Source organism: Chaetodon auriga, chromosome 18 (genome assembly GCF_051107435.1).
Source record: "Chaetodon auriga isolate fChaAug3 chromosome 18, fChaAug3.hap1, whole genome shotgun sequence".
NCBI classification, from domain to species: domain Eukaryota; kingdom Metazoa; phylum Chordata; class Actinopteri; order Chaetodontiformes; family Chaetodontidae; genus Chaetodon; species Chaetodon auriga.
The window spans coordinates 15,271,867-15,285,653 of NC_135091.1; the positions used below are offsets into that span (position 1 = coordinate 15,271,867).

The following is a 13,787-nucleotide window of genomic DNA, read 5'->3' on the forward strand; positions in this document are numbered from 1 at the left end:
TTATCATGTCTGTAGCTTACTATTTGAATCTCTTAGTGCTCCCTTTTAGTGGCATTCTCGATAGGAGATTAACAGCGCTGCACTGTTGGTTATTCCCGCCTCAGGCTGTAGAACAAGTTGCTGGTCTCCTGCTGATTTTCACTCTCAGCATCCCCTCATGGTGCCTCATTAAGACGCAGAGAAACAAGTGCCTCCGACCCAACGCTACAGTAAGGCCAGGCCTAACATGGTGCTGCTACACCGCATTATACAACTCATTGTGTACTGTGGCCTTCAACAGCACGTCGGTTTGCTCCGAGCACGTTTTTTCTCAGATTCCTCGTCCCTGTTTTTCTATTTTTTTTTTATTTTTTTTTTTTCTTTACAGAGAGGAAGACAAGGGTGGGAGGGGGAGTTTCTCTTAGAGAGAGAGAAAGAGAGAGGAGCAGAGCGGGTGTTCGGATTTAGGGATAAGCAATTGTTCTCTCATTGAGCGACATTTGAAGGTCAACTCTTCACCGAGCAGGGCACTTGCAAGAGGCCAAAGAATTTTATTTTTGCTATGAATAATGCATTGACAGTGTATCCGTTTTCAGCCCACACCTTTCTTTTTTTTTTTTTTAATCTCATTCAGCTTCCCTTCACTGAAGCTCTAGCGCTGCAGTGTAAATTTACAGAAGTCAAATACACTTATACCAGTCTCTTTTCTCACAATCATGATCTCAATGCTAGTTCTGTGCTATCCACTAGCATACTTTGGGTATTGTATGTTTCTCGGTATGGTATAGAATATGAGATTTGAATTATTCCTGTCTTACATGTGCCCTTTTCTGCTACATATTTATACACACGTCTCATTCTGCCTTTGCTGAAATGTCTGATGAAATCTGTCACTTCTTCTCTATCATTAAATGAACACTGTTCCTTAAGACTGGCCTGCAATAATGTGTCCCACAATCTGCACTTTTCAACATTTTGCTGTGTTTCTCGTTGCCATGCTATTGTTGCTCATGTATGTATGGAAGAGAGGAAATTCTAAACCCACATGTGGCGTTGTCTGTTTCTTTTTCTTGTTCTACAGAGATGTTGAAGGAGCTGAACCAGCAGCGCAGAGCGAAAGAGTTTACAGACCTGAAAATTATTGTTGAAGGCAAAGAGTTTGAAGTCCACCAAAATGTTCTAGCTTCCTGCAGCTTGTATTTCAAGGACCTGGTGAAAAGGTTTGCCTTCGCTTCCCCTCCCACCAGCTGTTGATCGAATCTGTTCTTTTCATAGGGCGCATTTGTGTCGCTTTTTTTTTTTTCCTTTTTTTTTTTCCCTTCCCCTCTCTCTCTTGCAGGTGTGTGAAGACTTTGGTTCCTAACACAGGGCCAGCAGCCATTCCTTCCTCTTCCCGCTCAAATGAATGTATCTGAAACTGGAGAAAAAAGGTCAACCCTCGTCATTACCTTTCCTCCCCATGTAGGGCAGTTTAACCACATTTCCATTTTAATGAGCAGTGAAAGTGTTCCATGACTGGGGATGTTTTAAAACTCACCGAAGGGCCAAAACAAAAGAATCACACACTCTGCACTTTGGGTGGTAAATCGCCAAAGCCACGCTGTCTTCTGTGGGCAGAGGGATTTTTGTCTCCCAAGCTACCATATTTTTCTGTTGCTAATTCTTGAGTTTTTGCTGCAAAACAGCCTTTTCATATGCTAATAAATCTTGGTTAGTGTAATAAAAAAGATATTTCAGAGTCATAAACAAAGGACAAAACAAAGGCACATCTAAGACAGCTTACTGAACCACCACTTTCACAGGTTAACACCACCCTTCACTAATGTATTCATTTGATGTGGATCTAAGTATTCCCCTAGTATTCTGCCCTTCATACTCCATATTTTTTTGTCTTCACGGGCTGTTTTGTTCCCGTGGTTCGCCTGTCTGCATATATGTGTGTGTGTGTTTGTGTGTGTGTGTGTGTGTGTGTCAGCTACAGACCTTTTTAGTGTCTCTAGACGTGTGTGCGCAAGTATGACTGTGCACTGTGTGATAGCGCAAGTAAGTCTGTTTTTTATCTGCCTTGTTTTCCGGGGTGGGAATACCATAATTCCCTAATGTCCTCATCCTTACTTCAAATCCTTGCAGGTTTTTTCGGCTTGATTGAGAGTCCCCTGGACCCAAAGTTGTTTTGCTGCCTTGGTGTTGTTTGTGTGTGCGTGTGTTTGTGCGTGAGCGTGTGTTTGTGCTGGCTTGCATGGCTAGGGATGAAGTGGCGAGCAAAGACAAAGACAAACAGAAAGACACAGGCAGTCGCTGGAATGCCTTCGGGGAGTTTGCCTCTTTGCCCCGCAGCCACGCTGCCTCCACTGCGAGCTCATCAGAGAGCAGAGAGCTGCTTATCAGCCGCCGCGGCCCCCTCACTCGCTGCCGATACACTTGTTCCTCCTGAATGGCAACGGAGTGAGGGAGACCAGAGAGAGAACAGAGGTAGAAAGAGCCACAGAGCCGCGTCTGTACTTGGACCGCTCATCTCCATGACAGCTACACTCGTACACACCCCATGAATAAAAAAGAGACAACGAGTCTTCCTTTGACCTTCACAATAGCATAGAAGATTCCTGAGAGACTGAAGTGACTTTGGCGGGAACTGAAGCCCCCATGCTGGTCAACCTGTCTATCAGATTGTCTCGTCCGTGCCTCTTATCCGGGACAAAACCAGATCATTTATGCGTAGAGACAGGGCCCCTGAAATACACCGAGGCTCCCAGAGGAGCGGGCTGAATTTCATCAAGCTCATCCTCATGCCTGCTGTTGCCTTCACTGTCTGATTTTTCTTGTTTAATTTGACAGTTTAATAGAGCAAGTTCTCATTAATTGGTTAATTAATTGTAAGACTGCCTTGATTTATTGTCATAACACTGTCATTTTTCTTGAAATTACGTGTAAAATAGAAGTCTTCTCATTTGACTTCACACTGGAGAGTATGTAATGAATTTGTAACACTAATTTTTCATTTTGGAAGATGTCTTTGGTTCGTCATTATCATCAGTGTTATGCTAACACGACACTGTCAACAGTGACTGTTAGCCTTATAAGACATGCGGCACCTTTACTTCATGGTAATGAGAGCATGACAGACGTGAAAATTTGACGAGAAAAGGACAGAAAGCGAGCAAAAACAAATGAATCAGAGCGAGATCAGGCAGAGAGCATGAAGGGAAGAGAAGGAGAGGATTTTGGTCGTAGCTGTGAGGGGTTTGCAGCCAGGCGAGAGTGTCACAAGCTCGGTCAGAGAGGAGCAAAGAGAGCCAAAGGCCTGTCTGTCATTGAGTTACGGCCTCCCATGTGCAGCTCAGGTCACTCTTTCAGTGCAGCTGGCGTTATGCTGAGGCTACACGTGGCTCACCACTGTCCACATCTTTATGAGGTCAAATAAGAGAGAGAGGGAGAGACTTCATCTCCTTATATGCTCTTTATTCCGCCCACCCTCCCTCGCCCATCTCATTCAGGAGGCATTCACTGCCATTCAGACCCCCTGTCAGCTCACTATAAACCACCACGGTGTGTGTGTGTGTGTGTGTGTGTGTGTGTGTGTGTGTGTGTGTGTGTGTGTGTGTGTGTGTGTGTGTGTGTGTGTGTGTGTGTGTGTGTGTGTGTGCGTGCGTGCGTGCGTGCGCGTGTGCGTGCATTATGTGCTTGAAATCGGGAAACTGTGTGTTTGTGCAAATGTACTTGACATGAAGTGTGCGCGCATGTTTCATTGCAAACATGCTTTACTGTGTGTGTGTGTGTGCGTAGGATGCAAGGACATAATTCTTGTGTGTTATCCAGGCAGGCTGCCATTAGTCTGAAAGAAAGTAGAGATGTAAAACAGGAGGGTGAGGGAGTGCACATCACACTTCTCTTCCCTGGCCTACACATGCGCACACAGATACACACCAACCAATCCAGCGACTCACTGAAGAAACTGAAGGCTTAATTGGCAAAAAGCCAAAATGTAGCAGCACGGAATGCCAAAGTAATTACAAAAATTTTTTGGGGAAAAAAAAGAAAAAAAAAAATCTTTTTGTGAGCTACACTTCAGTCACAGTAGGTATGAGTTTTCAAAGACATTTGAAGACGGTGCCTCTATCTGGCAAATTTCAAATCTTCTCAGGTGCTCAGTGTTCAACAAAATCCCAATCTTTCCAGTGTGCTCCTCCACTGCCCACCCCCAAGTATTCAGGCCTCCCCTACAGTACGCGTTCATTCGACCTGTCATCTCACCCCGCGATAGCTGAAGGATGTAATGCCGTTCCAAAATGTACGCGCACGTCCGCCCTCGCCCCCACCCAAAAACCTATTACCCTACCCTTTAAAGGGCCGGTGCACAGTGCATGGAGACAGATCATCTCCGGTAATTCCATTTTACCCCTCAGGATTTTCCAATAAGTGTGCTCTGCAGGCATTTAATTTATGGCCACTGCATCTCCCCACCACAGTAATGTAAAAAGCTCCAGAATCTTTGAGCAGTCCTGACACATGCTTTCATGCCATTTGTTTCTCTCTTTCTCCTCTCCCTGTCGACCCATGAGTTTTCCATGCTCGTGAGTCAGAGAGTGTTATGACTATGAGATGGGTAGAGAGCAGTGTTAAAGCCCTTTACAGTGTCGGCCCCGTGCGAACACTGCAGCTGAGCCCTGAGTGTGCTCTTCAGCCCTCTGCTGCTCCGTTCAGCCTGAGGGGAAGACAGGACGCTGTAATACTCAAATTTCAGGTAGCAACATTGTTCTGACTAGCTGTATTTAAAGGTTCAGTTCACCCAAATTTCAAATCATATCGTCTCACTTAGTGATATCTAACCGTGCAGATAGCTTTGGGTTTTTTTTTTTGGAGATATCTATGTCTGTGATTTCTGCAGCTACTCCTATGCAGCAGTGCAGTTTTGCTCACAGCATTGAGAAACGACAGCAGTGGTTCTTTCCAGTAACAACGGGCCTCATGCAGTAACATTTTCGTGTGGTTATCGATTTTTTTCCGTGAGGTTTTCTCACACGAGTGTCGCCGTCAGTTGCTGATATCAGCCTGATGAAGGCCACCTGTTCCTGAGTAGGTGCTCTTTTGTGAGATTTGATCGTTAGCATAATCAGCACCCCTAAATTGCCATATAAGGCTAGCTGTTGCACTTCATTCAAGTTATCCAAGAGTCAAGTGGATTACCCGCAGTAACCTCTTTGGATATAGACATTGCTGTGTTTTGTTTTGTTTTTTTCTTTTTTTTAATGTAATGCTGTGAGCACCACAAATGAAATTGCACTGGCCTCCATTGTATTTGGGTGATGGCAGAAATCTCACAGATCGATTTTTCCAAACCTGGTCAAATAAAAACTGTCTGCACGGCTTGATACCACTTATGGTGGGTGAGAAAATGCCTTTTTCATTTTGCTGAACTGACCCTGTGATGGTGAAGCAGCAAGCCTTGCAGTGACATCACAAAAGTGTTAAAGATTGCAGAATGAATGTCACTTTCTAACCCACTGGCTCTTGCAGATGGTTGGGTTCTTTTCATTTTCTGTCATTGCTCAAGATAAACTTGTATTTTTAAGTAAGGTTTTTGTATCAAGACTTCTGTCACTCCAATGTCCACGCTCAGCTTTTCCTCTCACGCTGATGGCCCTGTGTTCACACTTGGACGGAGGTTTGGGCTTTTAAACTCTCCACCTGTCACCCTGTCCTTTTTGTCCTTCAGAGCATCTGACACAAACTGGACTTGTTCCTGCCACTTAGCCTTGAAGTCTCCCGTATGACACCCGATGTTATGGATGGAATACAATGGCCTCAGTACCACAAAGCAAACATGAGCGAAACATGAATCCCAACTCTGATAAAGCAGCCACATTATGTTTGTTTATTTTTATGATTTATGCCTGATTGATGTTGTGACAGAACATGTAAATGCAAGCCATTTTTAGCCCAGAAAGTGCAGCTTTGCATCTGAATGAGCTTCTATCTTAACACATCTTGGTAGTGTATGCGCTTCCACAGAATAGATGGTCTTGTAAGAACAAGCTAAATGTATTCCCCATAAAATGGGCTTTTTTTAGGTTGAAGGATGTATTAGGAATTGTGTGTGCATGTGTGTGTGCGCGTGTGTTACAACTCCCCTCCTTCCTCTCCGCCTCTGCTCACCACCATTTTGACAGTCTCTGCTGATTTTAAGACTTCCTCTTGAATAAGTGGTGCATTTTTCACAAACAAATTTCTTTGCCTGAGTGTGCCCATCTTTTTTCCCCCCTCCTCGCCCTATCTCTCCTCCTCTGTCTCTCCTGTCCTCCCTGCCTCCCTCTGTCACTATTTAAATTCAAGTCTGCAATCAGACGCAGCATAAATATCCACCTCTTTTAGAAGCTCCAGAAAAGTCATTTCCATAACATAAGTGCTCAGACAAAACAAACTGCCACTCGAGCTGGTTCCTATTGCACTAATTGAGCAGGTTGATGAGCATGCTCTTCCTTTATTTTTAGCCCCCCCCCCCCCCCCCCCCCCCCTCGCCTTTTCTTCCCCACCTCCCTCCATCACTTTAACCCTGAACGACACTCCCCTTCCCTCTTTTCTGTCTTACTACCTGCCCCCACTGCAGGGCTTTGTGCGGAAAAAGGGCAATAACACTATGTGGCTTTTTGCTTTGCAGGAGGAAAAAGAGTAACTACCTTGGTTTTTCCAGCCAATGTCCATCCAGAGACACTGTCTTTTATTTTATTTCTGGATGTCCTTCTCCCCTCTCACCTCCTGAGTGCGCTTTAAATGACGACTAATGTCTCAGTTCATACACTACAGGCTACTGATGATTATTGCAGCGGGGACAAAGGCTCTGTTTAGGTGTGATGGTGGATTTTTTTCGGGGGTGGGCGGGGATATCTCTTATTTAAAAGACCAAGGCACAGTCATGGAACAACCCAACCCCTCCCTCAGAAGGATGGCTGCTGGCTCCCTGTGGAAGAACCGTCTCGCCCTGCCTCCCTTCCTTTTGCTTCCTCCTCATCGACTGCCTCCCACCCCCACCCCCCAGCCCTAACCTCTCCTCTCTCATCGTCACTCTAACCATTTTGTCTACCTGTCTCATCTTGTTTGTTTTGCTGTCTGTGTCTCACTAAATGCTGACTGTTTGTCATGATTTCTAATCCAACTGGTTCCAACAGAAAAGGAAAAGAGACACACGCGCATACACACACACACACACACACACACACACACACACACACACACACAGAAACAGCCAGAGAGTTATCATTGTACTGCCATGAGTGACAGAAGAAAAACAGCCGCCATCTATCTCAATGTAGGCTACTTTTTTATTTTTTGTGGATGTCCATAGCTGCAGGAAGGGAGACATAGTAGTGGGGACATGCGTTCTGCGGGGCTTTGATTCCATTTATTTTGCCCTTGAGTGGATTATTGTTTCATATGGGACATTAAACACGGTGGCGAGGTGTTATTTAACTCTCTCATACCTCCCCTCGGGGATCCTGCATGTGAACTAATCTCTGCCATTTGATCCCAGTTGAAGTCACAACGTGGCCCAGTTCTGAGAGCAGCCCTCCTCTCCCTGCACATCTCAGGCTCTACATTACGAAGGGATATCATATTCTATTTAATTGGCTCATCCAAGTCCTTCCCTGGCACCTCTTACACCATTCCAGTAGGAGTGCATACTCCTACTTTAATATCCCAAATGCACACGGCAGCGGTGTAGGCTCACAAACAGCAAGAGCTCTCCCGTACAACATGCTTCAACCAGCATACTTCACATTCTGTCATATGTCAGTGTATGAACCGTGCTGTCACTTTCTTTCTCTCTGTTTCCTGTCTGGTAGCTCATATGTACCCTGCCATGTATGCATGTCCACCTCTAAAACTATGCATACATGAAAACACTTAAGTGATAAGCATGCCTGTTGAAACAAAGCAATAACTTTTGTTTGCCTAATCTTTGTTCAGAGGGGACATTTTGTTTCAGATGCAGCACTATAGTTGCAAATCTGCTAGCCCCATAGAAAAGTAGAAACCATCCAAAGTTCTGTTTCTGTCCCTTTTTCCACTTTACTTTCTTATCTTATTGTGTAATGATTCTCTTATTTTTCCCCACTCTCGTACTGGCCCAGGTGTGTTATGGGTGTCGTGTGTAGCGTACACGTATCTGTGTCCCTATCCTCTTTTTGTTCTTGTCTCCACGCTTTTCCTCTCAGAGCATCCCTAACTCGCCTCTCTCTGCCGTGATTGGTTGGTCAGGTCATCGGGGGAGACGCGGAGCGGGGAGGTGCTGGAGCTGAACATGAGCAACATCAGCGCCGACGTGCTGGAGCTGCTGCTCGAGTTCGTCTACACGGGGTCGCTGGTCATCGACTCGGCCAACGCCAAGACCCTGCTGGAGGCCGCCAACAAGTTCCAGTTCAACACCTTCTGCAAAGTCTGCGTGTCCTTCCTAGGTAAGAGCAGCTCAGAAAACATGAGGGCGGCTGTGTGTGAACGCGTGCAAGTGTTACACACTTATATCAGCAAGTGTGCATGCTCATTACATCAGATATTCCTACGCGACCTTTCCTGCTACATGCAGTGTCTGCAGCCTCGTGTATTTTCAGACGCTGTCATGCTTCATCACTATGCACAGCCTTACAGGATGTTTTGAGCAGCACTGAAATTTCCCTCCTAACTCTGGCGCATCACACTCCTTTTTGTCGTGTTTCCAAAGCTAGCAGCCGTGCGAGAATTCTCCCTGCTTACGCTCTCAGTTGGGCACGGTGCCTCTGATCTCGTCCCAGTGGGCAGGACCAAGCACGGGGGCAGATTTATAAAAAGGTCAGGCAGCAATTGTCACTTAAATGTCAAATCCTCTGGCCTGAACCGTGATGGAATCGAAAAATAGCAAAACAGATTGATACTCTGACAAGGTTTGGAAAGTGGAGCAAAGGAGGGGAGGGGCCTTAGTGGAGCCCAAGGGGTCACATGAAAAGCAAATGGCATGCTCCAGATTTTAGTGGGTAACCAACCAAAAATGCAACCAAAAAGCTGCAAATGTCACGTTTTGCATTCCATTTAATAAATTGTTTGGGGTATCTGTAACACAAGGGAAGTTCATGTTAGCAAAAAGGTCAGCGGCAGGAAAGGAGTGAAAAGAAGGTAAAAGAGAACCGGCCGCCCATGCTATTGATTTGTTTTTCTCAATTTGGGCAAAAGACCAGGGAAAAACAGGGAAGCCATTTGTAGACTTCATTGCCGGGGAGACGTCAATCCATTCTTCCTCGACAAGATTCATGACATTTCAGCACATTTGAAGGAGAGAAATGCGGGTGCGAGCCTGTGTCCTTGAGCAAAGAGAAATTGATACAGTGTCAGATGTTATTGAAGTTTGTAACAAATACACTGAGGAGAAATGGCAAACATCTCCTCGACCTACTTATACCACGTTGACTTTTATTCACAGAACTTCACATTCAAACAAACAAGTCACTTCTCGTGCTCCTGCTACCACTGTGGGAAAGCATGACTCTTTAATTGTCACATTTAAAGTGAATTAGCGACATGCTCCAAATTTCAGCTGTTGTTAAGATTTCGGCCACAGCGGGAGGTGTTTTCAGCTGTTTTCACATTGCAGGCGCCTTCTGTAGCAGACATTTTTGCAGCAAATGCAAGTGGAAACCTGGCTGTCTAGTCTGCATGCGAACATGCACAGTGAAATAACTCATCTGCTCATAATGGGACATTTTCAGACAACCTTTTGTTTCGCTCCGAACCCCCACTTTGATGCGGCTTGTGGCCCATTTTTATTTGGTCTTTGGTTTGGCTTTTGTTTCGTTGTGATTTAGCAGATGTTATGTGACCTTTACTGGCTGATATTTGTTTAGGAAAGACTCTCAGACTCTGTCTTCAGTGATAAAAGGCCTGGCGTTGCTTCCGTTTGATGGCTATTGTTTAATCAGGCCTCTTTCAGTGGCCGCTGACCCAGTTGATCCATGCTTGTGTGTGCGCGTTACACTGCCACAAAAAACAAAACAAAACAAAAAAAGAAGAATTACAGACACACTACCTTAAATGCGGCACCCTTACAAGAGATCACAGACGGTAGCATAAGCCTTCTCCCTGCTGGCGTGGCTATCAGGGTAGTTTCATATATTCTCAGTGTGTGTGTGTGTGTGTGTGTGTGTGTGTGTGTGTGTGTAGTAGACTCCAAGATCTGACAGGACTTCTTTAAAGTGGCCCAGCTAATCCCAAATCCCGCTCCCTGCCATCCACCACCTCCTGCCTGGGCTGTGAGCGATCGATTCCCCCCGTTGTTTGTCCTCGGAGCTGTTTTGAGTTATTATACTTGTTCTCCCTTAGTCTCAGGCAGATACAGGCTATGGGTCTGTGCTACCTGCGGCCGCTTTTTCTGTCTCTGTAACTCTCTGCGTCTGTGATCTTTTTATGGATGTCTGATTGATGTTTTTTCTCCGTCTTAATCAATCTGCCCGTGTCTTTGTTTCTTTCTTATTTTGGTTTCTCTGTCCTTATTCTTTCCGTCTGTCTCCACATCTGTCCGACTTTGTTTATCGACTCCAGAGAAGCAGTTGACTGCAGCTAACTGTCTGGGAGTGCTGGCCATGGCCGAAGCCATGAGTTGCACGGAGCTCCATAACATGGCCAAAGCTTTTGCGCTGCAGAACTTCCCTGAGGTGGGTAGAGATTTATCTTTCCCAGCAGTCCAGCCATTGATTGGTGTGGAACAAAGTTGCATGCTAGTTCAGAAGGAATAAAGGCAAATAAAACTATTAGCACACTGCAATAAAATTTAATTGAAATCATGACCATAATAAAGTTAATACCCATAGTGATCAGTAACTCAATAAATGACTGAACTTAAATATTGCTGTTTTGCAGACTTTACATTGCAGAGGGGAGAATTGCGCTTGTACTTCCTGCTGTAGTTAGATCAAGATCTTGCGTTCAAAACCTACCTAGAGCCAATTGAAAGTAATGCATGAACTCTTCTTTTTAGGCTTTTACCACTAAGGATGCAATTTGCTGTCAGAACACAATGTCCTGTGCTATGTGCTTTTTACCAAGCAGCTGTTCGATAGCCTAATATCAAAATAAGAACATTGTTTTTGAAATATACCCTCAAAAAATGAAGATCTCTGCTTTCCTGTACTCGAGGACGAGGGCGAATAACACAAAATCACATAGGATATAAAACTGCTTCGCTGCTGGTTTGAAAGTGTGTTTCTTTCCTGAGCTCACTGATGCCACAGCAGGTTTTTTCACAAGCCATCAAAGAAGAAAATAGACATATGATCTTTCTAGTTAACCTCCAGCTGTGACACTGGATATAACTATTTGTCAAAAACCATCTATGAAGTTTCTACATTTAGTTCAGAAATAGACTTACCTGCTTTTCTTACTGCGAGTTACTGTAGACAAGAAGAGCAATGGCACACTCGTGCCTGTCCACTTCACAAACCGAGCATAGCTTAGCTTCATGTAAAGACTGGGAGACACCTCTAAAGCTCACTAATTAACAAGCTATGTCCCATCGTTGCTGTGAGGCTGCCGGCAGAAATCACTCCCTGTTTATTACATATTGCATTCTATCTGCTGTCTACCATTTTATTTGAGTGTCTGAATTGAATGTGACATTTCTGCTTATATAAAATGAAATGAAACGAGAAGTGTCCGTGACATGTACACAGCTTTCTGCTGACAGCATGTCGTGCCCCTGAGAACCATTTTCTTTCTTTTTACATTTCTTTGAGCGCATTAAACAAATGAGACACATGTTGATTGGTGACCTTTTGAGGTGCCAGTAGGTGGATTTAACTTTGGACAGAGCCAGACTTTAATGCTAAGCTAAGCTCCTGGCTCTAGTTTCATATTTAACCGATATGAGAGTGGTCTGGGTCTTCTCTCAGAGAAAGCAAATCAGGCTTTTTCCCAGAATGTCATAGCCTTCCTTTAAATCCTAGAGTCTTTCTGATAAATGTTGCAAAAAAACTGGGAAGCAATGATGAGCAGTAATCAATTGACAAAGTGGACTATTGTTCACTAAAGAGAATCTCATCAGGAGAGAAATAAGGAAACGTGGCTAATCAAATTAGATATACAGTCAGGGACCATTACGTAGGCTTGTTGTTGATGTCTACCCTTTCAACAGGGGACAAATAGGTCTTTCCTTAGAATGGCAATACTACCACTTTATGACTCTGTATAATTAGTAAAGGGAAAATATATACACATTTTGCATAGTTGGATCACTAGAACACTGATCTGAAAATAAATTATGCTGACAGATGATCCAATCTACCATACATGCAGGCTTTTACACTGAAACCAAAATGCTTGAATCATTCTTAGGCTACAGGGAGTTTAAATGAGAGCACTTAATATAATTGCAAAATAATCTCTGTATATTTAGTTTGAAATGCCTCCAGAAATAATGCTGGTAAATTCAGACATGTTTGTGAACCATTAACGTGTCACAGAAGGAGTGTGACTCGTTTATTTTATAATTCTTCAGGTGGCAGGACAAGAGGAGATCTTGAGCGTGTCCAAGGAGGATCTGGTGGCCTATCTGTCCAACGACAGTCTCAACACCAAGGCAGAGGAGCTGGTCTATGAGACGGTCATCAAGTGGATCAAACAAGAGCCCAGCTCCAGAGTGCAGGTACGGAAAAAGAGAGCTGATGAGTGTGTTTGTGAGGCGTGTGTCTGCTCTGCAAGGACGTTACGGTGTGCCTTGCCAAAATGAGCTTGCATGTAAGTGCATCATGACCAAATAAAGGGATATAAAACGCTCGTTGTCACTGACGGTACAGATCCTGTGTCTGCAGAGCCATATTAGTGTGGTTGTTCTATCGACTGTCCCTGTCTGCTCAGAGAGGTGCACAGCATAAAAAACCAGACGAGTGACTCCTTGTTCTCTCTTGGTAGCGTTCATCAACTTTGTGCTTCAGATGCAGCCTAACACAGCAATTGTTCATAATCCCCAGGGGTGCTTTGCCCTCAGAATGTGCTCTATTCTTAGTTACACTTCATTTGTTTGTGAGACACTGTGCTGCATGGCAAAACCAACAAAAACACAAACAGCCTTTTTCTGTACGCAGAACAGGTGCTTGATTTATTCCTAGAGGCTCTTAATCATAATCAAAGGCTTTTTTTCTCTAGATAGGTATTGACAGTGAGGTACAGCGGGTCAAATTTTAACAACCATGGAATCGATAAGCCTCAAGGTCAGAGCGGCAGCTCACGTTCATGAAAAGGTAAATGGACTGCACTGTAGACGGATATCCATCCAGCAGGTGAAAACCCCAGGTCATGAGATTTTTATGGATTTAGTCACAAAACCATGAATTTAAAGGTGGTGATTTTAAAATATTTTATAGCTGTTTAAAAATGGAGGTGAGATTATTATCAGATAAATTATCCCGGTCCATCAGTGGAAGAGTAATTCTTTCAGAGTTATGTCTTCTCATCAACCAGCAAGAGGGGGAACTGCCTTGTATCAGCTGGATCAGATTCGGTGCAGACCTCAGTAATCAATGGTACTTTATTGGCACCTGCTTTTATGAGACGCGTATGTCAATATTTGTATTTTTCACCTTTTGGATTAAGCATTTAGCATTTATCCTTTGATATGTGGCACTCTGAGATTATGGTGAAATCCATCAGGCCTACTGAGTGTTTTGTAGTGGAGGATTGTAGAGTATTGAGTGCAAAACAAAAGCTTCGGAACAAACCATCGAGAGAAAATGGTGACGCTCATTAGACGTTTGCATACTTTAGGTGCTAAGATTGTAAGGAGGAAATAGCACGGA

General features: G+C 44.2%; 1 protein-coding gene across 3 annotated transcripts in view; it reads left to right on the forward strand.

Moving 5' to 3' along the window:
- The window catches only part of klhl29 (kelch like family member 29), a 194,260-nt gene that overhangs the window by 121,976 nt on the left and 58,497 nt on the right, over positions 1 to 13,787 (forward strand). For all 3 annotated transcript variants that reach the window (XM_076755522.1, XM_076755521.1, XM_076755523.1), the window contains 4 exons: positions 1,061 to 1,199; positions 8,233 to 8,429; positions 10,540 to 10,652; positions 12,491 to 12,637. In XM_076755522.1, coding sequence (XP_076611637.1) covers positions 1,061 to 1,199; positions 8,233 to 8,429; positions 10,540 to 10,652; positions 12,491 to 12,637 — 596 coding nt within the window. The remainder of the gene's footprint in view (positions 1 to 1,060; positions 1,200 to 8,232; positions 8,430 to 10,539; positions 10,653 to 12,490; positions 12,638 to 13,787) is intronic.